Source organism: Parasteatoda tepidariorum, chromosome 5 (genome assembly GCF_043381705.1).
Source record: "Parasteatoda tepidariorum isolate YZ-2023 chromosome 5, CAS_Ptep_4.0, whole genome shotgun sequence".
NCBI classification, from domain to species: Eukaryota; Metazoa; Arthropoda; class Arachnida; order Araneae; family Theridiidae; genus Parasteatoda; species Parasteatoda tepidariorum.
In genome coordinates, this window is record NC_092208.1 from 89591894 (window position 1) to 89617456 (window position 25563).

The 25563-nt window shown below is 30.3% G+C and overlaps 1 protein-coding gene across 6 annotated transcripts in view; it reads right to left on the bottom strand.

Annotated features, from left to right (window-relative positions):
- Positions 1-989: 989 nt before the first annotated feature.
- The window catches only part of LOC107456308 (repetitive organellar protein), a 42750-nt gene continuing 18176 nt past the window's right edge, over positions 990-25563 (bottom strand). For all 6 annotated transcript variants that reach the window (XM_043051866.2, XM_043051867.2, XM_043051868.2 and 3 more), the window contains 10 exons: positions 23731-23810; positions 20508-20542; positions 17994-18076; positions 15450-15489; positions 14279-14359; positions 8137-10980; positions 6280-6465; positions 4487-4660; positions 2126-2206; positions 990-1322 (listed from right to left, as the gene is read on the bottom strand). In XM_043051866.2, the coding sequence (XP_042907800.1) occupies positions 1123-1322; positions 2126-2206; positions 4487-4660; positions 6280-6465; positions 8137-10980; positions 14279-14359; positions 15450-15489; positions 17994-18076; positions 20508-20542; positions 23731-23810 (3804 nt within the window). In that variant the 3' untranslated portion in view covers positions 990-1122. The remainder of the gene's footprint in view (positions 1323-2125; positions 2207-4486; positions 4661-6279; positions 6466-8136; positions 10981-14278; positions 14360-15449; positions 15490-17993; positions 18077-20507; positions 20543-23730; positions 23811-25563) is intronic.

Genomic DNA, 25563 nt, shown 5'->3' on the forward strand with positions numbered 1-25563 from the left:
TTATTATTTTTTCAATATCTAACATAGTAGTTTTGATTTTTCCTTTTTTTTTGGCAACATAGAGTAAGATATATGATTTAGTCAAGAGGTGAATGATTATTAAATGCTAAGGAAAAAAATAAAGCTGGAAAATAAAGAAAAAACGAGGACAATGCACAATAAAATAATATATTTTAGGTGAATTGCAATATGTATTTCAGGTCAAAAGAGTTTTTTTTTATAGTTGGAATAAGCAGAAAATATAGCAGAAGAAGGAATATATATCACTCTAAGAAATTCATTTCTTAGAGTGACATATACAGTATACTTTCGATATCTCGAAGTTGAAGTAACGCTAAAAAAATTTCGAGATGAAAAATTCAGAACAAAATATATTTTAAAAAGTAGAAAAAAATATTCTGAAGTATTACTCTAAAAAGTAGGGTCATGAAACATAAGAATAACTGTGTAAAACCAAGGGGAAAAGTATTTGTTTTGACATAACAAGGTTTTCGGGATATTGAAGTTTAGGACATCGAGAGTATACCGTATATCAGAGGTGATTGTGAGGTCAACTCAAAAATTTCTTGAACAAAATCGTTAATGACGCATTTCAAAAAATTAATGTCTTTATAAATTTAAATCATTGATATTTTCATAACATGAAATTCTAAACAAATTATATGCACCGTAATTTAAATGAATAATTATGTATAAGTTTACTTTTATCTCTAATCACATTTATCATTCTACCAGAAAAAATATTTACAAATGAAAGAAATGCCAAGTATAAATTCCAGTCCTAATATTTTTAAATAAAATATACAAGAATTTTTATACATAAATGCGATCCGTTATTTCTCGAAACTTCTGGACCGTAGATTTCCTGAAACTTTCGGATCGGGGTTAGTAAAAAATCAGGAAATTTGGATTTTTTCCGGAGCACAATCATCTCTGAGATATAAAAAATCATGTTGTTGAGGTTAAACCGAATTTACAACAAAAAAAAGTTATAATGGATGAAACAAATATTTATTTAGAAACAAAAACAACAATGAATTATACAGGTTAATGAGAAAACAAAACAGAAATATATATATATTATGTGCAAATAAATGGTGTTGTATGTACACAGAAATTTCTTTACAGAACTTCGGAATCCAGAAATTCAGGATTATCGTTCATTAATCTCCTCTGAAACAGTCTTTCTGCGTATTCCACATGATCAGTTTTGTGCTGTATTTGGCTGATCCAATCCGTCAAATATTCTGGCAGAAGCTGTTTCTTGTGCAAAAGGAGTTTGATTTGAGCCATGGCGGCAGAGTTCTTCACAAATTCATTTGCTGAAAACAAATTCGATTTTAATAACTATATGACCTAGAAATAATAGCCAATTTGAATAATCAATCAAAGAAAAAAAAAAAGGTGGGAGCTGTTTTGCATTGATCACCGTCATTAACTAAAAAATAATGAGGAATATAACAACACAACATCAATAAAAGATTGAAAAAGATCAAATTGTTATAAGCTTTCAGTATAAGAAAGCTATGATGGTTTAAGATACTTTTTCAAAAATGTATTGAATAAGGAATTAAAACTGCATATACAGAAAGAATTTTTGTAGACTGTACACATGCTTTTGTATGTTTATTAATAATAACTAAAACAACAAATATTCCAACAATATTTTCAGTCTGTTTCACAAGGCTATCTCAATGTTTTTAATTTAACCATAGAAGTGGGATGTAAGTACAGCACACACACTCTGTAGGATAATCATTGTTCCCAGAATGAAACCATGTGACTGGAGGGAAAACTGGTAGGGAAATTTTCTACCTTTCATTTTTCCTTGTTATTTTAATAGAAGAAGAAAAAAAAGTCAATGCAATAATTAAGCAAAACATTTTAAAATATGGTGGTTTCAAGTGCTGTACTTGAAGCAAGGTGGACACCGAAGATAAAATCAGGATTTTACCCTATGACCGCCTTTAGTTACTGAGTCTTTTACTATATAAGATACTATGTTCACAGTTTTATGCTATTAGTTTGAACTAAATTAAATTCATTAATGCATCCGAGAGAAAATATTTTGCCATCCTTTTCTGGAAAAGTAAAGTTAAGTTATAGAAACAAAATATCAATCTACCTTCATCTGATTCATTATTAAAAAATTCTTCAAAAACTTCATGAGGATCTTCTTCATTTGGACAATAATAACAAATATCAGCTGCAAAGATTAAGTTTATGTTAGAAGACTTATAAGGTGCAAACATTACATAACACAATATAATTGAAATAAAAAATAACTACATGTTAAACTGAAAAATCATAATGTGTTATATTATGATTTATATAATGTACTTTCAGTATTGTTAATATAATTGCAATTTGTTTAGTAAAACTAAAAAATTACCATAAATCATTACAGCCCTGATTATAATAAGGTTGTTGTAGAGCTTTAAGTTTATTTGAAGCAAATTAATTCGGGTGTGTGCATCTCATATGTTAGGTGTTACTGTTTCTGAATGGTCAGCGTCGCACATGCCATGCTATGAAGAAAAAAATTGCACCACTGAAATTGAATTTGTCGCTACTTACACATCTCTTTAAATCCCACAATTATTTTTGTATTTCTGAATATTGCTAAGAGATGACTCAACTAGTCCTACTTTTTCACGTTTTTGCAGTGTGATTTCCCCTTTTGAATTTGAATAAAAATCATTTTGTACTTTCTGTTATTTCGCTTTCATTAGTGTTGCTTGTCAAAATAGTTATGATAGTTTTGAGATAAACGTGATTTTTACTCTGTGATGACCCGAGACTGATTGCAAAGATATTTTAACAGTAAAGTTTGGAAAATTATTGGGTCCATTGCAGGGTAAACTGGAGATCAGTGGACGGGACATCACCACCAATATGTTAAGCAAGAGACTGCTTACTCCAAAAAATATTTTGCATTTTCGAATTTAGGATCGAACATATATTAGTTCAGTAACAAAAAAAATTCTGACAGAAGGAGTTAATAAAGACCCAGTACAATGTTGTATTTTTCTTGTTTCAGGTTTTCTTCTTATATTCAGAGACTTACTCTCTACTTAAGATTTGGATAGAAAGTAGTGGCCATTGTTTAAATATCTATTTATGTATGTATCTTGATCTATTACTGAAAGTTCTGTGGCTAAGGAAAGTGAACTGGAACTATAAATGACCAATATTACTGTCACTTATAAACGAAAAGAAAGTGCTGGTCATCGCCTAACTATCTCTTCGTGAATGTCTCTTGGTTTGTCACTCAAAGCCTCCTAGCTAAAGGAAAGTGCACTGGAACTATCAAGGATAACAGTGAGTTCAAACTAAAGTAGTAATTGAAACTTATTTGTTGACTTAACTGAATTGTTGCATGGTTCTCAGTGGTTTAGAAGTCAATAAATATTTTTTTTCTTTTAAAGAGTCTCATTTAAGCCACTCTTGATTTAAAAAAAAAAAAAAAAAAAAAATGAAAANAAAAAAAAAAAAAAAAAAAAGAGTTATTGTGATTGGTTTTGAAATTTTTTCAGCCCTGTTAAAACTTTTCTTGATATATATCATTGTTATGTTTTCATTGATATAGATCAATTGGATACCTGCAAGTGAACGAAGTAATTTGGGTATCTTTAACCTGATTGGTTGCTAAAACAAAGCTTTGTTTACGTTAGCAAATGTTCCTTCCATTTTATTTCGAGTTCAGTTCACTTACCCCTTCAAGTACCAATTCTCTTAAGCGATATGATATATAATTCTTCACAAAGATACTTTTGCAATGATTTCAATTCTTTCTCTATATATTTCTTACTTAACACAAAGACAGGCACGAAGCAATGTAGAACATAAGCAAACTAACTATGCATCGAAGTAGTCAGGTGCATAAAACAAAATTATATCACATGTTACAATAAAATAGACAAATAATAAAGCAAATTCAATGTGTGATACAGCACTGTATTTAATTAACTTGTTGTTAATTAACATTCAAACTTATGTATAGAAATCTAGCTTAACATTGACACACCATTTTGTACATTGACAATCAGCTGGCGTTGACATCATATGTCACATAAGCAAGTACCCAATTGATATATATATACCCGATAATCATTTTAAAATGAATATCATGATATTGAATTTAGATAATAATAAAATATAAATGAATGATATACATGATTAATAATAAATATCATACCATAACTCCCTACAAAAACCTAGTTTTAGACTTGCACATCATTTCACTCCCTTTTCTATCTAGAAAAATCCATTCATAGGCTGGGTCAGCTTTTAATTATCCCACTTCTAATAAGGGAAATATGTCTTCCCACGACGTAAGAAAAAGAAAATCATTCCCAATAACTTTATTTAAACGAAAGAATTCATTTCTCATAGAAAAAAAAGCATACATTTTTACAGATTTTAATGAATTCATCAAATCTATCATTTTTATAAAAACAGTGGAACAAGTAAAGAGAATGTTTACCATAGAGCAGGCAGAAAACATTGAAAGCTTTTTCGTTCAATTCTTGTTCAGAGAATTTCACCAGAAGTGGTATGATGTGCTCATCAATTAGTACCTCTTTTGCCCAATTCCATCCTTCAACAGCAGTGAACACTACTAAAGGTGTGGTCAGAAGGTACTCATTCTCGAAGGACCCTGTCGAAAAATCGACGAAAGTCATCGACATATTATTATTAAAAATGGAGCAGAAGGAAAAGTCAAATGGCATTTTCGTGAGCATTAGGATACAAAGAAATAATATGATCAATATTAATTAGAAAACATTTTTATTTTTACCAAAGGACATTATTGTTATGAATAGTGGTCAAATATTTGTTAGTGACAACTGTTGAAAAAGGGATCAACCAGACAATGAGAACTAATGATTGAATCGTTATTAATCCATCACATTAAAAAAGAGATTACTCAGTGGGGCAATTTGAAATTCATGTGTTATAACATCCTAAAAAAATAGATATTTTAAAAACCGGATGGAAATCGGTTCAACCACTGTGAATAAAATGATTGAAAAGGCATGTGGAATTTATGTAAGAGTGTAAAGCATATTTATTTATTTTTTAAAAAACTTTTTGCCCATAACTTTGACAATTCCATTAGTGAAAGAAAGACATCTAAAAACTAGATCCCCTGATCAGTCTAGATCTGCAAGGTAATATTGCAGCGATTCTGTTTACGCTCTGATTTAGTGAAGGCACAAAAAAACTTGTATTACATCTTTAGGGACTTCTTTTTGTGGTTCTCCATTGACAAAATATTTATGCAGACAGAATTAAACCAAACTTTAAAAAGAAAAGAAAAACTTTTTTTTTTACCTACAATAAAAGTAGAAGAAAAATATTCAGAGTACAAAATTACAGGGCTACGGCTACTTTTTTTTTCATGCTAGTGTTTAATCAGTTCTAATAAAAAATTTTGATTTCAAATTTAACTCGCTCTTTTTTTTCAAATTCCCTTTTTTTATTCACCAATATATGGAGTCATTATATTGATATGTGCATATTATTAGATGGATAATGAGGCAGAGAATTTATTACCAGCTCAATATTATAGATCCTATTTTTTTAATTTGAAAATTTAAAATGTTTTAATACAAGGTTCCCATACTTATATCAAAGCAAAAGTTAAGGACTTTTTTTGAAAAAAATTAAGGACTTTAAAAATAGTCGTTTATCGTAATAAATATATACTATACATGTACCCTCAAGTAACAGTGACAATGATTCACTTAAAAAAAAAAAAAAAAAATTATCNTTAAAATGTTTTAATACAAGGTTCCCATACTTATATCAAAGCAAAAGTTAAGGACTTTAAAAATAGTCGTTTATCGTAATAAATATATACATGTACCCTCAAGTAACAGTGACAATGATTCACTTAAAAAAAATAAAAAATTATATTCCATTTATTGATATAATTGTATCATCTCCTCCATTTATTTCTTTTAGAATGCTCTACTCTTCACATGGGGTTTCAATCCAGGAGAAAGGAAGAGTTTTTTTTTAGTGAAAGAAAAGCAAGCTTCTCTTTGCATGTAGTCCCCTTTATGCTCATGATTCTTTTTATCTCTAAAAAGGCTGTACCCTCTATCCAAGGTCTCACCTCAGTTAGTTTTAAATATTCTTGAAAGACTAAAAAATTGTTGAAATTAACTAGTGATATCAGAAATTAAAGACCTTGAAGCAAAATTAAGTACTTTTTAAAGTCTGGGGAAATGACTGTACTGTTATTTTAGGTGAAAGATTAAAGAAAATTACCTGTGACACACTTAGTCTCTAAAGTCTGAATCAAGAAGGTAACCATCTCATTGATTTGGTAAGGAAACTGTGCTGACAAGAACCGAGACAAGATATTACTGCAGTGCTTCCATTGGGTATCATTCAATGATGCAGGTTTCGTCCGCGTTCCATAAACAATAGCCGAGTGAAATATTATTTCCTCATCTGAAACAAAAGATTAATTAGATATTAAAAAGTACAGCATTTTAAGCTAAATAAACTTTGTAGAAACTGAAAATGGGTGAAAAAAACTTTAGATTAAGAACTAATTGTTTGATTTGCTTATTAAATTTATATATTCAAAGCTTAATATTAAAAATAAATAAAACATTAATTATGCTACTTGGGAAGCTACTATAGAGAAAATAGAAAAAAAAAGGAAACATATTTTTTTTATTGCCCATAATTTTGTTATAGATGAAATGTCTTAGTGAGTTGTAACTTTAATAGTGGCAACTGTTAATTTAGAACTGATACAAAAGCGATACATGCTACTGTGCGGCTTTGAGGAGTACTTCTCTAGACTAAAAGTCTGAGGCTGTCTGCTGCTATGGTAACAAGCGAGAGCATACCTCTAATGGGGGCGAAATGGAGGAAATAAGGTGCTGATTGGTTTACTCGTGCCGACCTATGCCATCATTAAGACAAAACTATTCACCTTACACCCCTATTGAATGTGACTTTTCCTCATCACGACGCAAGGCGGGTGTCTGGAGGGGTTTTGCCTGAAATCTTTTACTGACTTTAAATCTAAATGCCAGTATTGAATTGTAAAAATCATAGGATACTTCAAGCAGCGCCTGTTTTGTTTTTTGATAAAACGGAGCAGTTTATGGACTGAAGAATCTCTGGAACAAATACTACTAAGTGGTTTCCTTATCCTGATAGGAATCAAGTCAAGCCACAAGGGCTTAAAACCAGTTCAGTTGATGATACAGCTACTCTTCTCCTTAGATACCTTTTATCTATTATTTTATACAAATTCTGAAGATTTCTTGATAATCTTTGATGACACTATCTGCTGTACGATCCCAAGCACATCCAATTTTTATTCAACTCTGTTGTTTTTGTTACAAAAACATCATAACAGCACTGCATTAGATCAGGCTAAAGCGAGTTCTTCTCTAACAAGTGTATGATGTTGGAAGGGAGATTTACAGGCAGTAAATAACTAATGTGTGATGATATAAGTGACACTATTCAGTTTGGTTGCGTCTCTACAGCAGTGTTGCCCCTATTTAAGTTCCAGCGTTCACATACACTTTGTCCCAAAGCCACCATAATTTTGTGTAATGTCTGGGCACAAAAGAACTGTTAACAAACATGCATATTAAAATAGAAATCAGTTATTCTACGCATGTACTACAGCACATTATCAATATTTGAAAATAATCACTGTTAGCAGTCACAACATGGTGCTGCCTGAGGAGGAAATTAAAAGACTCCTGTGCAAATATTTCAGTTGGAAATGACTGAAAGGCAGCAGATAGTGTAAACAGGATATTATATGCTGAAAAACTTCCTTACTAATTCTGAAACTTGGTGAGAATAAATTGTTTGGTTTACAAAGCAGCAAACAGTGCAATTCTTTTTCTCCTTAATTGATTTTTCAAATCAAAAGACATTTTTGCAATACCTAGCATACACCAAATTAGTGTGTAGTCTTTAAAACTATTTATATATTATATTTTATTTTTAGCCATAAATGACTTGTAACCACATTTTAAGATTAAACTGCATAAAATTTTTTGAACATTCTCATCACCTTTGTTTTAATCTAAAGCCCTTAAAAATACATACATTTGTAATATGAATGGAATTAAAGTAATAAAATACCTGAAACATTGCCCACTGAGAATAGTTCTTTCCATACACCTGCCACTGAAGCAATGAGATAGGGTGCGAATTTGTGTTGGAGTTTCAACAATTCACTGCACAACATTAACGGACGATTCTTGTCATCCAGGCACCTGCATATTTCTGTCAGAACCCTACATAATGAGCTTAGTCCATAAATTTGCAATGATTCTTTAGTGACTATTAGTTCATATGCAGTGTTTACGACGGATAGTAAGAGGCCACGCAGATGTGATTTCTTTTTCTTGCTTACCTGAAACAATGCCTGAACTAGACATTTTTCCGGCAGAGGGATCAAAATGCTTTCATCTTCTGACATGAAATAGTGGAGCAGAGGATTAGCCCTGGACCCAACAACATAACTCAAAACTTGATATACTGCGTCTTTCGATCCCGTGGCATTATTAGGATTGATAATAGCATTCACTAAAGTATGTTGATTTTGTTTAAAGTGCATGCCAGTAAATTTCATTTCGTTGAGAGACCTAAAAGCAGCAACAATGGTCGTAGCAATATCAACTATTTCAGAAGTTTGCTTCATTTTCCTGGGACATTTCTTTACCTGTTTCTTCTGAAGAGGTTTCTTCTTTTTAGGTTTTTTCTTTCTTTTTGCTTCTGTTTTAATTGGAGAGTTCTCAGTACTGTCAGAAACAGAAACATTTTGTTCTACATCTTCAGCTATCACCAAACTGTGATCGCTTTCGAGACCATCGTTGCCGTTTAGACAATTCGGCACTGTGTGACCGTTGGTCACAATAGTTAGAACCGCACCAGAGGTTTGGGCACTCGATTGACTCACGGCAACTCTATCATTATCAATTATAACATTATTATAGTCATTATTAAAGGTCTCTTTTGATGGACTTTCAAGGCAAGATGATGCAAGCTCATTACTAGCTTGTAAAGCATCGGCTTGTCGTGAAACTGAATCATTCTTAGCTTCGCCAACGTAGTTTTGAGTGTCCTCTAGACGAGACAAGTTGTTTTCGAATAAACCTCTTGAAACAAATGTACTAGGATTAAAAGGACTGACCTGTATGTCAGAGAAATCTATGTCATTATTGAGTTTATTATCAGTTTGTGTATTAAGCAAGTTAGCAACATCACACAATGGATCATCGTTTGATGATTTTTCTACCTCACTCGAAACCGAAATCCTTGTTTCCTCGGAATTTTTATTCACGACACATGGCACTTTAAAAAGGTGAGAAGTCTCACCTTCATGCGTTGCTACGTTCAACTCAGTTTGAATATTTGATGAAAAGCTGTCTTGGAGTGAGCTTGGTGAATTATTTTCTGGAGCGGAGTTGCAAGTTTGCATTTCACTGCGCTCCACCTTTTTTGATTCATCCTCATTATTACTATCAGGGCACTTATTCTTCTCCTCAACCACTACATTGTTTTTTTCCCTTTCAAAATCAGAAATTTTCCTTTTTTTCATAACTTTTCTATTTTTATTATTATCTTTTGCAGTAGAAAGATGAAACAAATCCTCTGCATTCTTGATTTTCCTTGGCCGTTTCTTGCGTCTATTGGGGGCTTTATCGTCATTTGAAGAAATTTTATCACAAACAGCAGTTGATGGTTGCTCGAGACCATCCATTTCCATAGACCCCTCATCGCATGCCATATTAGAAGAAATAACTTTTAACTGACGAGGCGAAACTCTGACAGACGGAATAGTGACACGTTTCTCGGTGGGTGAAACAAATGCTGAATAAATTTTTCCACTGCGGCCAATATCATTGAGCGTTTTCTTCTCGTGGCACAAATTGTTTTTACTGAAAGGCACCCTCTCATCTTGAGAGAAGCTATTTTGCTGTAAATTAAGATTTCCTTTTTCATTCTGAGAAGAACTGTTAACAGGCTTCTGTACTTTCTTATCAAGTTTTATTTTCTTCGGAATTCTCAGGCTTTCACTGTTCACAAAGTCTGTTCCGATTTTCTTTATTCCTACAGCACAATTTGTGGCAGTTACAGTTTCTAAACTATTCGATTCGGGGGTGAGTTGGCTGGATAAACTCTCTGCCATTTGGGGTGTTGTGGATGAAATAGGATGAGACGATGCAGGAGACAGTGAATTATTCCTTGAGCAATCTGTTTGAATCTGTGCACTAGGCATAACAGTACAAGACACTTTTCGAGTGTTCATATCAAATGACAAATGTGTGTCATAATTAGCACTAAAGTCCAATTTCAGAGAACCGTCATGATTAAGCTTAGATGATATCATGTAAGGACTGGGGCTCGGTGATGATGTTGAGAATAGACTCGGGTTCGGCAAAGAAGGCGTGGCACATGCACGACTCATCAAAGGTGGCTTTTCCACCGGTTCAACATTCTGAACTTCAAAGCTTTCTGACTGCTGATGAAAGAAATTTAGTTTTTTCCCTGCAAATACTGATGACTTTGTTGGTTCAGATTTAAGAAGTTTTGCATTTTTAGGGGGTGGTGTGGGTGGGAGAGGAGAAATAGGATCATTACGCACAGAAAGTTGTTGCCTGAAGCTGTTAAGTTCATTATAATCTTCGGAGACGAGGTCTTCGATAACGTCTTTGTGTGTTTTCATGAAATAATTCGAGCCATACGATCTCATATTAGAAGTAACACAGTTTTCTGGATACGATTTCATGTTGGAAGTAACACAGTTTTCTGCAGAAGTATGGACAACTGTTGAGTAGTGACTTTGTTGTCTCTCAGTACTACTTCCAGGAGAACTAACCTGGTCTGAAGAATTGGGATTTCTTTTGACACTATGAGAACCATTTGAGGACTCCACTGTTTCAGTTTTCAATCCACACAAGGACACTTTTATATTTTCACCTGTAAATAAAATGCAAACCTTCAAATACACATATTATAAATTTACTTGTTAATTTTAATGAAAAAGATATAATAAAGTTTCTTTAGGGATTATTAGTAATCATCTAACACAATTACTATGTTGAAACCTCAAAGTAAAGATGAAAATAAACTGTGGGAGAAGGTGCATAGACAAATATTTCAACAAAAAATAAGCACTTTTTAAGCAAATATTTTTGAGAACTATTATACATTAACAAAAAGCAAAATAGTTTTTAAAGACTTTACACAATCATGATAAAACAGCTAGTTTCTGTTAAAGAAATCTCTTCTAGATAATATTAGCCACCATAAAAAGGTCGAGAAATTTTGGGGTTAGATTTCAGAGGGTGGAAAATGAAGCCTGATATTGAGAATATATTGCAAAATACAGCGGAATTGCACATGAGAGTGCTAGAATCTCACCCGAACAAAGCTCAGTATAAGCAGATGCGAACCCGCAAGTATTTTATCAAACATGTAAAATGATTGGAGCTTTCATACGTTATAAACAGTCAGTACGCCAAACTGCATTCTGTTTGAATGAATTGTGAAAACTTTGAAAGAACAATGGGAAAACCACGCTTTTGCTTTTTACATGATGAGCATCTTTAAGGGCTTTTAAAAAATGAGAATCGAAAATAAACACCTTTAAGCACACACTTTTTAAAAACGAATTTCATCTCCAAAATTCGAATCAATTGAATCTCCAAAATTTCATCATTACTCTTAGTCTTTCTATCTTTTGTAGCAATCCATTTTCATAAGACATGATAATTTAAAGAATTAACAATGCTGGTAAAAAAATGTTTGCAAGAATGTAACAATAATACAAGATGCTCTCCCATTCAAACAAAGAATACGTTGACAAATTCCCCTCCCGCGAATAGTCTCTTACAAAACAAGGATCAACGAAGTATGATTCCTTCTCCCCCTTCCTTCTGTTGCAGGTGTGAAGAAAAAAAAGGGGGGGAAAATATCAAATTCATTCTCCACAACGAATGAGTGAGTAAAACACTATCTTGTAGGCCAAGTTTATCCCCACTTTCAGCTGAAGGTTAACTTTATAATCTTTACTCTTGGAAATATACGATTTTCGACATTTAGAGATGTTCGGGTAAATTAATGCAACTTGATGAGCAGGTATATAAGAGGAATGTGTGAACTGCTATATTTAGGGGAGAGTCGGATAGCCCCGCCCACTTAAGGAATATTGCTTATATTTCTGTATAATATTAAGTAATAATCAATATTTTTGTATGTTCCTATTGTTTTATCATATAATTAAATAATGTAAAAAGAATAAACCAAAAAAAGAATAGTTTAACTTAAAAAAATAATTTTCTTAATTTCATGACTACTGTATTCAACATACTTTCAAAACTATTGTTTACCATGTTACCAGCAGCATAAATACTTGAAACTTTGAAAGTAATCTTTTTTTAATATAACAATTAATGTCCGATGGCCCATTGACTTGAAAAAATATTCTATACATTTGGAATTGACAGTGGGTGGGGGTACCCGACACTCCCCTAACATTTATTTTAATAAATTTTAGCTGTTAAATTATTTGATTTATTTATAGCTTGGGTGATATAAATTAATTATAAGAGAAATAATGCGTTTGCGATCATTTTATGCTTTAATTTTGCACAAAACAATATTTTTGTGCATTTTTTATTTCTATTTCTTAAAATTTATTTTAAAAAATCTTAGCTGTTTATCATTCGTCGATAGGTTAAAATTTCAGAAATTGAAAATTATTGAAAAAGAAACGGGATGCATTCGTGATTGCTTTGTGTAGCACAATTTTCAACAAATCATCATTTATTTTATTTTATTATTATTAATATTGTAATAATTATTAATATTATAAGGATTTTTAGCTGTTTGATTATTTGCTTTAATAAATTAAGTATTTCAAATCAAATTAAGATAAAGGAACATGATGAGATCGTGACTGTTCTTCATTATCATCATAGTTTGCCAGACAGCCCAATGTGGACCAATACCTTCTTCTGAAGATATCTCCGTAATGACTTCTGATTTATCTTTGATCTCCAATTCTTTTCATCAATTGCAAGAAAATCATACTTCACCGAGTCAGCCCATCTCGACCTCAGCTTTCCCTGCTTTCTTGTCCCAATGGGTTTAAAAAGTAGCATTTTTTTCTTGTAATGTCATCACTCATACGAATTACGTGGGCCATCCAATTCATTCTATTTATTTTTATGTATTTAATAACATCAGGTTGTTTATAAATCTTGCATAGTTCAAAGTTAAATCTCCTTCTCCAGTTATTGTTTTCATTTACACCACCAAGTAAATTCCGCAAAATTTTTCTCTCAAATATTGAGATACAATTTTCCTCTAGTTTTGTCATTGTCCAAGCCTCAGAAGCATATATCAAGACTAGCCTGACAGGAGTTTTGTAGATTAAGAACTTTGTTTTCAAGATTTTTCTTAATGGTACTATTTTGCTCTTAGTAAGATTCTTTTAATCAATTTATTGTATTTTAAATATATTAAAGTTCTCAATCAGTTGGTTTACATAAAATTCGAGACTTTAAATCAGTATTTATTAACATAATGCGTTTGTGATTGTGTTGTGTTTGAATTGTGCACAATAGTACACTGTATAATTTTGTATACATTTGAGAAGTTATGAGAAAAAATTGTTGAAATACATAATATCTGATTTTAAGAAAGATGGCATATATTAATTTATTGAATAATTATTTAAATGATTTTTAAACATTTAACCATTTATCTTATATATAAAACTTGTTATTTGTAACAGATGCGTTACTCCGCAATCAAAAGCACAGTAAAATTTTGAGGGGCGCATCCAATGATGCAGCCTTTCCAATGAAAAACATTTCCTTTTTGGTCAGATTTTGCAGATGTGGCAAATCTCAGTGAAATCACAGAAATTAAAAAAATAATAATAATAAAAGATTCAGAATATCCAAATGCAAACAATTTTCTTTCTATGTCTTAACTGAAAGTGCATAATTAGTAGTACAAAATTTCACACTTATAAAAAAAATTAGGAAAATATAATAATCAAATTTAGGTTAAAAAATTAGTTTTTGTAATTTTATTATTATGCAATAAGTAACTTTCTTTAACAAAAACTATTTTCAAGAAGTCAGCAATATCTAGTACAGTTAAAAACTATATAAATGTGTCTTTATTTACAGATTAAACACATACAGATACTTTGTTAAAAATTATTATGCAAATACAATTATTTAATAATATTTATCATGCATACCTTCAGAGCCTAATTCAGAAGTGGATATCTGATCATCTATTTCTTTTAAAAACTGTTCTTTCTTTTTTACAGTCAATAGACCTAGAATCGAAGAAAGTATTTAAAGAAAGAAGTCAAAGTTATCTATGAAGTATAGTTGAAATGTGCTTTTAATGTTATTTCAAATTACATAAAATTTAATGAACAACAGAGTTAAAAATGAAAACAGTCTAGCCAAAGTTTTTTAAATTTTTATTTTATTTTTATATCTTATTAATCACTTTTAACTGAGGTTTGCGAAAACCCACATTTTCAAGAAATAACCCAACCTACAAGGATTTTTTTAATGAAAAAACAAAATTTTGCTCACGGATAAGTGGTTTTTTTTTATGTAGGGTCCTACATGTACAGTATACTAAATATAAACATAAGATATGTTGAAAAAAAAATATTGTTCAATTATTACCAAAAGGATTTATAAAAGAAATGATAATAAAAATAACTATTCTAAGTCATTTTTTCCACTTTAAAAATGCATAATTACATGAAGTTACTGAAATGATTCCATGTTAAATGTAAAACAAAATGTTATGTGATTAGATTTATATTATAAATAAATACATAATTTGCTTTAAAGTTAATGGAATTTCTAAAGGTATCGGATAGATTCCTGAACTGAAATGCATATATCTTTTTGTAGCAAATGCTATGTTCATTTGCATTTTTTAATGTATGAATTCCTTATATGACCTACAATGCACAATAAATTATCTATTTTTATCTTCATTACACTTTTTGCTTCTGAAATTAATATAATAAATTTTTTGCTTCTGAAATTAATATAATAAATTATTGAAATTTATTATCTTTTTAAAAAAAAGATAATAAATTTCAACCATTTCTTTTCTAATCATTCCAAGCATAGAATTTACGATTATAATAAACATGCCGAAATGCTCATCAAATTGACTTAATAATTATGTTGAACTTTTATTGCGTTAGATCGTAATCTTGGCTACAAAACTGAATTGATTACAGATAAACCGTAATAGTCGGCACTTCTGCAACAGTAAGAATGTGTAACAGAAATGAATAAAGCACGTAAATAAAATTTGGAAAAAAAGAAGAAAAAAAGTCATTATCCAGACTTAGATAAAATTACACTTTTCATAACATTCATAATAACACTCACCATTCTTTGAGAGAGTTTCTCCCAATTCCAAGATCAAATGCTGAAATGAAAAATAAACTTTTAATCAACATTTACAAAATAAATATAGTGAAACCTGTCAAAAAGTTGACTTCTATTATCAAAACTGAATTTATGCTATAGAATAAAAGAGTGCAAAACCTTTTCAACCAGACTGCTAAAATAAGTCAAGTTTGTCTAGAACTGTTATTGCATGCTATTCTAAATCCTCCATTATAAATTGACCAAGTGATTTAATGTTATATATTAGAACTTCATTAAATGCTAACTTCATTAAGCTTTTTGAGAATTGACCATAGGTTAGTTCTGTAATATCAAACTTTTGGATCCTGCTCTATGCTGTTTTGATGATGTTGCTAGAAAACAGACTGAAAAGCTGTTCATCCAGCTTTCACCTTAAGAGAAGAGTGCAGATAATCCATTATTTTTTCTCTTTTTGTTATAAACGATTTTGTGTAGAATTCAAATTTTTTTGCCAATTTTTCATGAATGCATCCTTAGAAGCATCTTGCAGGTCATCAGAAAAAAAAAGAAAGAAAAAAAAGATTTTCTAACCAATTATTTAAATATTTGGATTATTCCAAGATTCAAAAGTTAAAGCTTGCTGGCAAAAATTCCACTCACAAATTTCGCAATTTAAGCTTCTATCAGGGTGCATTGTCAAAATTTTGAACAAAAAATAAGCACCTCTTAAGTTTTCAAAAAATATCATTAAACTCCTTATTCTTTAAAAAAATATAAGGAGATATTCCGTATCATCAAATACAATCGCCAAAGTGTCAAATAGATTTTAAACTTGCAAATATTTAAAAGAAAAAGCATGTCAATGTTAGTCTGGAGGTGGCTACGTATCAAGTTAGCCCGTTTCAGTGATGGTTTTTAATCTGCCAGAGATCACAATACGGAAATCTATCCAAATATAATTAAGATATGCGCACTAATAAAAAAAAATAGAATAGTGTGAAAACAATGCATTTGGCATAATTCGTGACAAAAATGGACACAATAAAAAAATATCTAATTTTGGAAAGGGGAACATTAAGGACTTTTTAAAAACATAGCAAAAAAGCAATTATAATATTTATAGCATAAAAGAAAGAGCTTGGAACAGCTGCGTGATGCCATAATAAGCATTACATATTTCCTAGCTTTTAAAATTTCTTTAATTTCATAAATTTTTTTTTTTCAATCATTCTCAATCAAATTAAATCAATTACTTAATTTTTATTACATTTTATAAGAAGGTAGTATAAATATTTCCTTCTTTTCTTAATAATCAATCTAATTTTATACTTCAATACATATGTATAACTCTTTAATCCACTGTCACAACTAAACTGAAAACAAAATCTATTTATAACTCTTTATTTCTTGCCACAAAAATGTTTCAGTTACATGGTTATACTAATTTTTACAAACTTTTTGTTAGACAAATAGAGGCTAAAAAGTATGAGGTTCGATTTTCGGTCGTCGATCTCATGCATTCAACTTGCCTCAGCGATGTCATGGTCTGCGGGGATCGGCCAGTTTATTTTCATTTGCTGTTGGTCGTTCTTGCGTGGATCATGATGTCACCCGTTATCTGTATTTAAGCTTCGGTTGAAACAGATCATTTGGGTATTCTTTCTTTTCTTTTCATCACTCTGTTTGTGACATTTTTTATTACTAATGTTTTTAAATAAACTCATTTCTTCAGAAACTTCGTTTCTCTTTCTTTTGAGTTGTTGACATACAGATATGATATTCTGAGAGAATCTCAGATGTCACTTTCAACGATAAGCTATAACCAATTGATTTTCAAATTTAATATTGTTTATGGGAGGTTGGCTTTGTTATCTTTCAATAAATCGCCAAAAATGTATCTCTTCCTGTGCTCCTAACTGTCTGTTGGGAACAATGCACTTGCTTTTAATTTTGAATTATTAGGGGATCAGACTAGGGGGTTGCAGTCTCTCAGTCCTAACCATTGAATTTATATTCTCTTTTAATTCTCTTGATCCCTTTGAGGGTAATAATTTTTTTATTTCATTATTTCTAAGTAACGCCATATTTTCTAAATAATAAATTAATTTTTCCACTAATGAATTTGTTTATTTTTCTTGGATAAATATCCCTCTTTCATAACAAAATTCTGATATATCTCACATAGCCAAAAATTATGCTTAAATTCTACAAAGTGACTACATCCACTATACGTAAAGAATTAGGACTAAACTGCCATGAAAAGCTGAGAAGTCTTTCCTTTTTAGAAAAAAAATGAACTAAAAAAAAAGTTTGTGTGGGCTTTGCAGAGAAAAAATTAGTTTGATCTGTTAAAAAAACGCATAAAGCGGGATTTTCTTAAAAAGTGGATCTTAAATTCTGTGATATTTTAACAACGGCAATTTTATGCACATTCAGAAAATGACTTAGGAAGCCAGATAACGTAGAAAAAGGACAATATGAAACCCCGATTCCATTGTATCATGTTGCAAATATATTCATAAACAATGTAATACAAATTTAAAAAAATAATAAAAATTTTACCCAAAGTTTTTTATTAGCAGACTTTATTTTCCTCGCATGACCATTCTTTTCTAAAATTTTCTGACTTGCTGATTCAAACTCAACTGAAACAAAAATCAAATATAAAATGGTACAGCTAAAAATTTTAAGTTACTTTTACCAATGTTCTTTTTAGTAAAATATTTAATGAATTATATCATATTAAACACTTGTATCAGCAAAGAATATGCATTATACTTCAGAAAAAGTCAATAGAAATATTTTGTAAAAATAAAGCTTAGTTTTTATGATGTGATGACTAATTGCAAAAATTAATAGCCTGTAAAAGTTTCATTTTTATGAAAAGCTTAAGTATTTTCAAAGTCTAAAATAAATATGTAATCAGATTCTTTCTGTCCTGTTGATGAAAAAAAAGTTTATATACTTGATTTAAGCATAGCAGTTTTACTATTATGAATTAATCAGCATCAGAGTATGAAAGTTGAAGAAATTCTTAAGCCAGAAATTATATAAAATATAATTATACAAAGATTATTTTTAAAAAAATAATTTAATAGAGCTTACCTACACTTATGTTATTTCTCTTAACTCCTTCAGTTTTTAAAATAAAATGATTTAATAAAAAATATTCTGATAAAAATGAAATAATAAAAAAAAAAATCTAATACAATAATAAAAGCAACATCTTAAGTTACATAACTCAATATAATAATAACTCAAGTCACGAAAGTTTAAGAAAAAATCAAAAAAATTTTAATTTCATTTTGTTACAGTTTTTTAAAAGGATAGACATTTGACCTAAGATAGAAAACTTTCACCTCTAGATATTAACTATGCTTTCAAAAGAACTTTGTCAAGAATCAGAAATATTTTTAAAATTATTAAGCAAGATCTGCTTCTAAGACAAAATTATACATACATTGCGTATAAATTTAAACATGTGTTGGGAACAACTAAAGCAAAGAAAACTTGAACAATATGTTAAGTCAACCAAATCAAGAAAAATAAAGAAGGTGAAAATAAGAACAGTACAAAATTTGATGTTGAAAGGAAACAAAAAGACTCATTTTTTTCTTATTTACTCAATATTTTTTATATACTCCAGGGATGAGACTGACTAAAAGGCAAAAAAGCTGAATTTCCACGCGAGCAAATCTTATGTGTAAGCAATCGTTTAATAATGAATTCCGGACAATTTAAGATAATAAATAACTATGTGTTGACATAAAATTGTGTACTAATTTATTAATATATGAATAATTACATCAACACTTAAAATTTAGTAAAAAGTAAAATTACCAATTGAAAAAATAAAGTTAGAAATTATATTTTCTTCAGTTCACATAAAGGAGACAATTATTACTTGAAAATCTGCCTAGTTTAGTACATTAAACTACTGAGAATATACATTTACATTCCCTTTCTTTTAATAAATACTATTACGTGATTTACAGCGATCTTGGATTCTGAAATCGCGTGAATATGAATCGCGATAATAGATTTCGAAATCACGTAAATATGGAACTCGATACTGGATTTCTAAAATCCAAAAATACAAATCATGCTGTGTAACTTTTAGATCGCGTAAATACGAATCACGATGCATAGTTTTTAAACATCATACAAATACGAAAATCAATGTTTGATATTACAACTGCAGAAATGAATCACAACATTGAATTTTAAACTCGTGTGAATACGAATCGCTACATAGGATTTTAAAAACATGTAAATACGAATCGCGATATAGAATTTTGAAATCTCGTAAATAAGAATATCAATGTGCGATATTTAATTTGCGTGAATAATTAGGTAAATACGAGAATCGATGTTTGATATTAAAATCACGTGAATAAGAATCAAGATATTAGCAGATTCCGGGCTTTGGATTTATCTGAAGTTTGTTTATACTGTTTTTGTTTAGCCATAATTAATAAAAAATTACAAGATTAATTGAGTGGGCAAATAAATATTTTCACTACAAATAAACCGTTTCTTTTCCTTCTTATTCTTACACACGCCACTTTTTTTCAACGTAGAAGCAGCGACGTCTGAATTACGAAAATACTAGCAATCTGGCGGGCGGGTAAAAATGCAAAAAATCTTATAAGATATTTTCTGCGCATAAAAGCGGAGAAAATAGTTAAAATAAGTAAAAATGTGGTAGGGTTGGAAACTATGTAGTTTAAGTTTTCTGTTTAGATTTGAAAAAGGAAATAAATGTAATTATTTTATTTCAAGGGCTGAATTTGTAGAAAAATCTCAATATTTATAATTTAAAAAAAAGTGAAACTTTTAGAGAATTGGTGCTTTTAATAAAAAACAAAACATTGAAATTCTAGAGATTAAAGTGAAAAAGGCAGAAATCTGCTAAAAAGCGGAAAAATCTTATCCGTGTTACTCAAGCAATTGATTTGATATAGGATTTCAAATTTTTTACCTCTAATTATATTCAAAATTTGAATATTCAATAAGCAGATTCATATACTAGCAAGTATCAAGAATTAGAAAAGAAATCTAAACAAACATACATACTTTTCAATTTTCGGTGAGCTTTTTCTTTTGATAATCTGTAAGTAAAAACGAATATTAATAAAAGGTGTAAAATATTTATTCGAAATAGACTTATAATTCACGGTAAACTAATTGTTTTTATTACAAACTTAATTACAGATTGACATTTGACAGTTTTTCTTAAAAAAATATTTTGTACAACAGGAAGCTTTGCCAAATCCATCAGTCAAAGGAGCCATTCATATATTACTTAAGAACCCAAGGGAATTTTAACCCAAGGGGGCAAAGGGATTTGGCCAATAGATTATTCTAGAGTCACGATGGCTCAGGGGATAGAGAGCTTTCCTTCCAATGTGGTGAACCAGGGTGCGATATAAGTGATGGCTGGTCAATACGAATTCCGCACCCGGCTTGCACCGACCACTTTGGTGACGTGAAATATCCTCAGTGGTAGACGGATCATAGGTTAGAGTCCTCTTGCCGTCATGCTAACCGTGGGAGGTTCTCGTGTTCTTCCTCTCCATGTAATGCAAATGCGGGTTAGTTCCATCAAAAAATCCTCCACGAAGGCAAATCTCTCCCAATACTTGATCCAGGAGTCCCGTCATCTGGACTGGGTTCTAAATTACAAGGCTAAGGAGTTGAACATTAGTAGTGGTAAACCCAAAAATTGGGAAAGCTGTTCCACGACGGTTATAAAATAATAAAATAAAATAGACTATTCTAGAGCCGTGGTGTAAGGGATAGAGCGCTCACTTACTAATGAGGTGAAGCGGGTTTGAATCCCAGCAATGGCTGATAGATACAAATTCTGCATCTGGCTAGCAATGAAAACAGTGCTGAGATAAAATGTCCTCAGTGGTAGACAGATCACAGGTTAGGGTGTCCTTGCCATCAGACTAACCTTGGGGTTTTTCCTCCCATGTAACCCAAATGCGGGTTAGTTCCATCAAAAAATCCCACTAAGAAGGCAAAGTTTCTCTCAATACTTTATCCAGGAGTGTTATAAAATAGACTATTCTAAATCTGTGAAAAAAGTCTTTTTTTTGCAACCTGTTGCAACATGTGGTATAGATAAATGCCTTGCAGAATTTTAAACACCTTAAAAATTACCAAGTGTGACCACAACACTACACTAAAGGTTAAAAATATATTATATTTTTGCAAACTTTTCTCAAATATTAGAAAATTTCGGCAAATTATAAGATATTATACTTCAATAATTCCTACCAATAGGAATTATATAGAGTATAATTATTCATAAAATTTTATTTCTTTTTGAGTTACTTAAAGTTTTTTTGTAGAGTAAGTATCAGTCTTTAATGACACTCCACTATTACCAAAATAAATTTGCATTTACTTTTCATTAAGTGTGTTGTATATTAAAATCAGTAGCTAATTTCACATTGGGTTCAGCACAGTTATACTACTTTTAATGTGCACATAGTTACACATCAAATTGTTTAATTTTTAATTAGCATTTCTTTGTTCAATTGTTTAATTAATATTCCATGTAGTTTAAAATATCATGAAAAGAGCATTTAAGTATTTATACATAAATAATATAACATGAATGAAATAATTATATGTACAAATAATGGTTTAAAACTGCTGAAATTTTAAACAAATATACTTAATTTATTGTACTTGACAGATTTAGTTAATACTGAATTTTTACTTCCAAATATCATGTACTAGTTTAAAAATAAAGTTTTATTCAAGTCAATACTACATAATGCACATTGTGTATTATGTAGTATGCACCCTAAACAAATTTTGATCTAACATTTGTATTATCCTATTCTAGGATTCAATCTTAATGGCTCCAAAATAAGCTAATTAATTTGTGATGATGATATAAATTATGAAATCAGATGAGAAACATAATTTTTCAGAATACCTAAGTTTCGAGAGATTTGGATTGCTGACACTAAAAATAGCGGAAAGGGGGATAGCTATTACCTGGAGAATATATTCCCAACATTTTAGCTAAGAGAGCAAACATAAGTCACTTTACTCTTAATTGAATTTTTTGTTTTGTTCATTTCTCTAAATCTTAAGCTTTTAAGCAAATCGAACAATTTTTGTACACAATTACAAAATTCATTTGTCAAAAAATAATTCTATTTAAAACAAATCTTTAATAAATATTTTATAAGGCTTAAAATCGTATCCAAATTTAAAAATCCATAAAAATCATTGTCTATAGTTAAATTTCAACTTGAATTTAATAAAAATATGCATTTAACAGTACTAGCACTAAAAGTTTTTTTCATTATGAGAACATTTTTGACTGGGTCATACAGAAAAAAATATTTCATAAAAAAAGTAAACGTCTGTTAGAATAAATTTAAAATCGTGTTTAATATAACAGTTTGAATTTCAACTTCCTGTAAAGTTTAAAGAGGGAGAGCCTCGTCGTTTCATTTTAAAAAACTCAGCTAAAAAAAGGGTGATATAAATGGCTTAAGCGAGCGATACGGATTACCACAGCACACTATCTGACAGGGTTTTCATGGTAGCAGTGCTTTTCTTCCACCTCAATTAAGGAATGCTTCTTTTACCTCATGGTGCCTTGAGATACTGGCATGCTCTCAGCTAGGCATGAGGAGGAAAAGTGTTCTTCATACAAACCGGGTGAGCAGCGAATTCTTCTATTGCATCATAATAACAATCCACAGGAGTGTCCCATTGCAAGTGGAAATGCGTAATTAACCAAGGATTTATTGTTTTTTTTTTAATGGGGATAAATTTTTTTTTTTTAAGAGGCAAGGATAAGAATTTTAGAACTTGCATTTTAAAAATCATTTTGTGAAACAACCATTTTTCCCTAAGTTAAATTTGTGAAGGTACAGCTAAACAATAGTATATTTGCCCTGGACAGACCCCTGTTGAGGGTAACTAAATTTGGACTGTCAAAATTTCAGATTGAGCACCAATATCAATAAACATAAAAAGAGCTTGGATTGAAAATCCCAATCTTTCAATCCTTCATATTGATTATTTTAAAATCACAATTGCATTTGTAAAAATAAAAATAAAAATTAAAAAAAAAAAGATGTTCTTATAACACACAAAGATCAAGAATATCAACAAAAATCTATAAAATTGGACAAAATATTTTTCTCAGGAAAATCAGGAAAACTACGAACCCTATATTGACAACACCTATGTTGTAAATGCAGCCTAAAACTATTACTCCTCGAATGCAGCCATAATAATTAAGAAGAAAAAATAAACTTACATATCTTTCCGTAATTCTTGTATTGCCTGATTAGCTTCATCATGTTTTTCTCTTGCTTCCAACAGCTGATTTAAACTAGCCTATAATAATAAATAATATCATTATTATTCCTTACAAAAGTAATGATTGATTACATCAGGATGATAAAATACTTGATAAGTAATAATCAATGTATACCTTTGATGGCAAATTCTTTTTTTCCAACATTTAAAATTTAAAGTTCAGAGAAAAGTGAATTCAGGTAAACTAGAATAACGCCTGCATAGCTGCCAACATGCATAGGAAAAAAATCCAGTAAATTTTAAGTAATAATATGAATTTCATTATGATTGTTGTATATTGTACTAAATGTTTTACACATAGGGAATTTTAGAGTCATCAAAATAAAAAAACTGCAATATTTTCCAGTTCTGATTGACCTGAATATGCCTGAAATGCTATATATTATTTTACTCATAATTTTGAATAGTAATAGTTATTTAATTCATCAAAAATAGTTAAAAGAATTTTTTTAATTAATTTAAAAAGGGAGTTCTGAATAAAAATAAACTGAACATTTCAGGAAAGAAAAAAAAAAGAAAAAACAGTTTTAAACTGATTTCTATAAATGAGACTCGCTTCATTATATATTAGTAATACTTATTTAAACATTCAAGCAAGTAATAATCTGAGCAAAATTTTTATTTCAATAAGGATTTTTTAGGAAACTTACTCAATTTTAGTGAATCTTCAGAAGTCTACAAAAACCATGAGAATTTTTATTAAACAAGTAGACCAGGAGAAACTGGCAAAATCCAGTAGTCTAAAGGAAAATCCAGTAGAGTTGGCAGCTATGTAGGTACATTTAATTTTACAAGTACTTTTATTTTCACCTGACTGCTCTAATTCAGTTTTTTCTTAATGCACAGGACTGGCCTGATTTTCCCTTTGAAACTCTCTAGTGGAGAACTTCAAATATTTATTATCTATTTTAAGTTTTGTTCAAGAGTGAGCCGTCAAAATAATCTCCCTTTTATTGAATGATTCAAAATGCAATGACATTTTCTTCCTTCCCTTCAACAGTCTTTGGCTGGTTAAACCACGTGGTCTTTCAAATGTCACCTCCAACCGTCTTGTCGGGGTCATAATTTAGCTAGGCATCTCCCAGGTTTTTTTAAAAAATCTCCAGACTTTAGAGATAGGGTTGGACACATGGGATTTCTGATATTTTTTCTTATTTTAACCTTTTGCACACGGCAGATACAATACCATGCTAACCTGGCCTTCACCTTACTAAGCACCATCAGAAAAACGTTAATGACTTTTAATGATATGTGGATGATGTTGAAACCATTGAGATCTCAAGGAAATTTTATTATAAGTTAATATTGTGACTTTGTAATAATTGTTTTTCGTTTTTTTTTCAATTTATCAGCTTCCACAATCTTTTATGGTTCAGAACACCAAAAAGTTTTTTATACTACATCTGTTAACATTCTAAAAATTGTTCATATTTTTCATGAAAATAGCAGAGAGCAAAAATTTTAATCTGTGCAGTTTTTTTAGAACAGAAATTTCAAACTCTGATCCATGCAATACCAAATGTGACTTCATGTATAGGTCTTTATAATAGAAGAGGTGTATAAAAGAGCTAAAAAAGGGTCACACCGTATCATCTTCAGAGCTTCTCGAGCCATGGTACAACCAATTTAATTTATAACTATAGGTAACTTGTATCATGAGTGTCATCCTCTCTGTTTGTTGTTCCTTAATTTTCAAAAACTAGGTTTTGAATGAAGCTCTTCTCATCTTTTTTTACTTTTCGCTTTCAAATCATTCACTTTCGAAGCATTC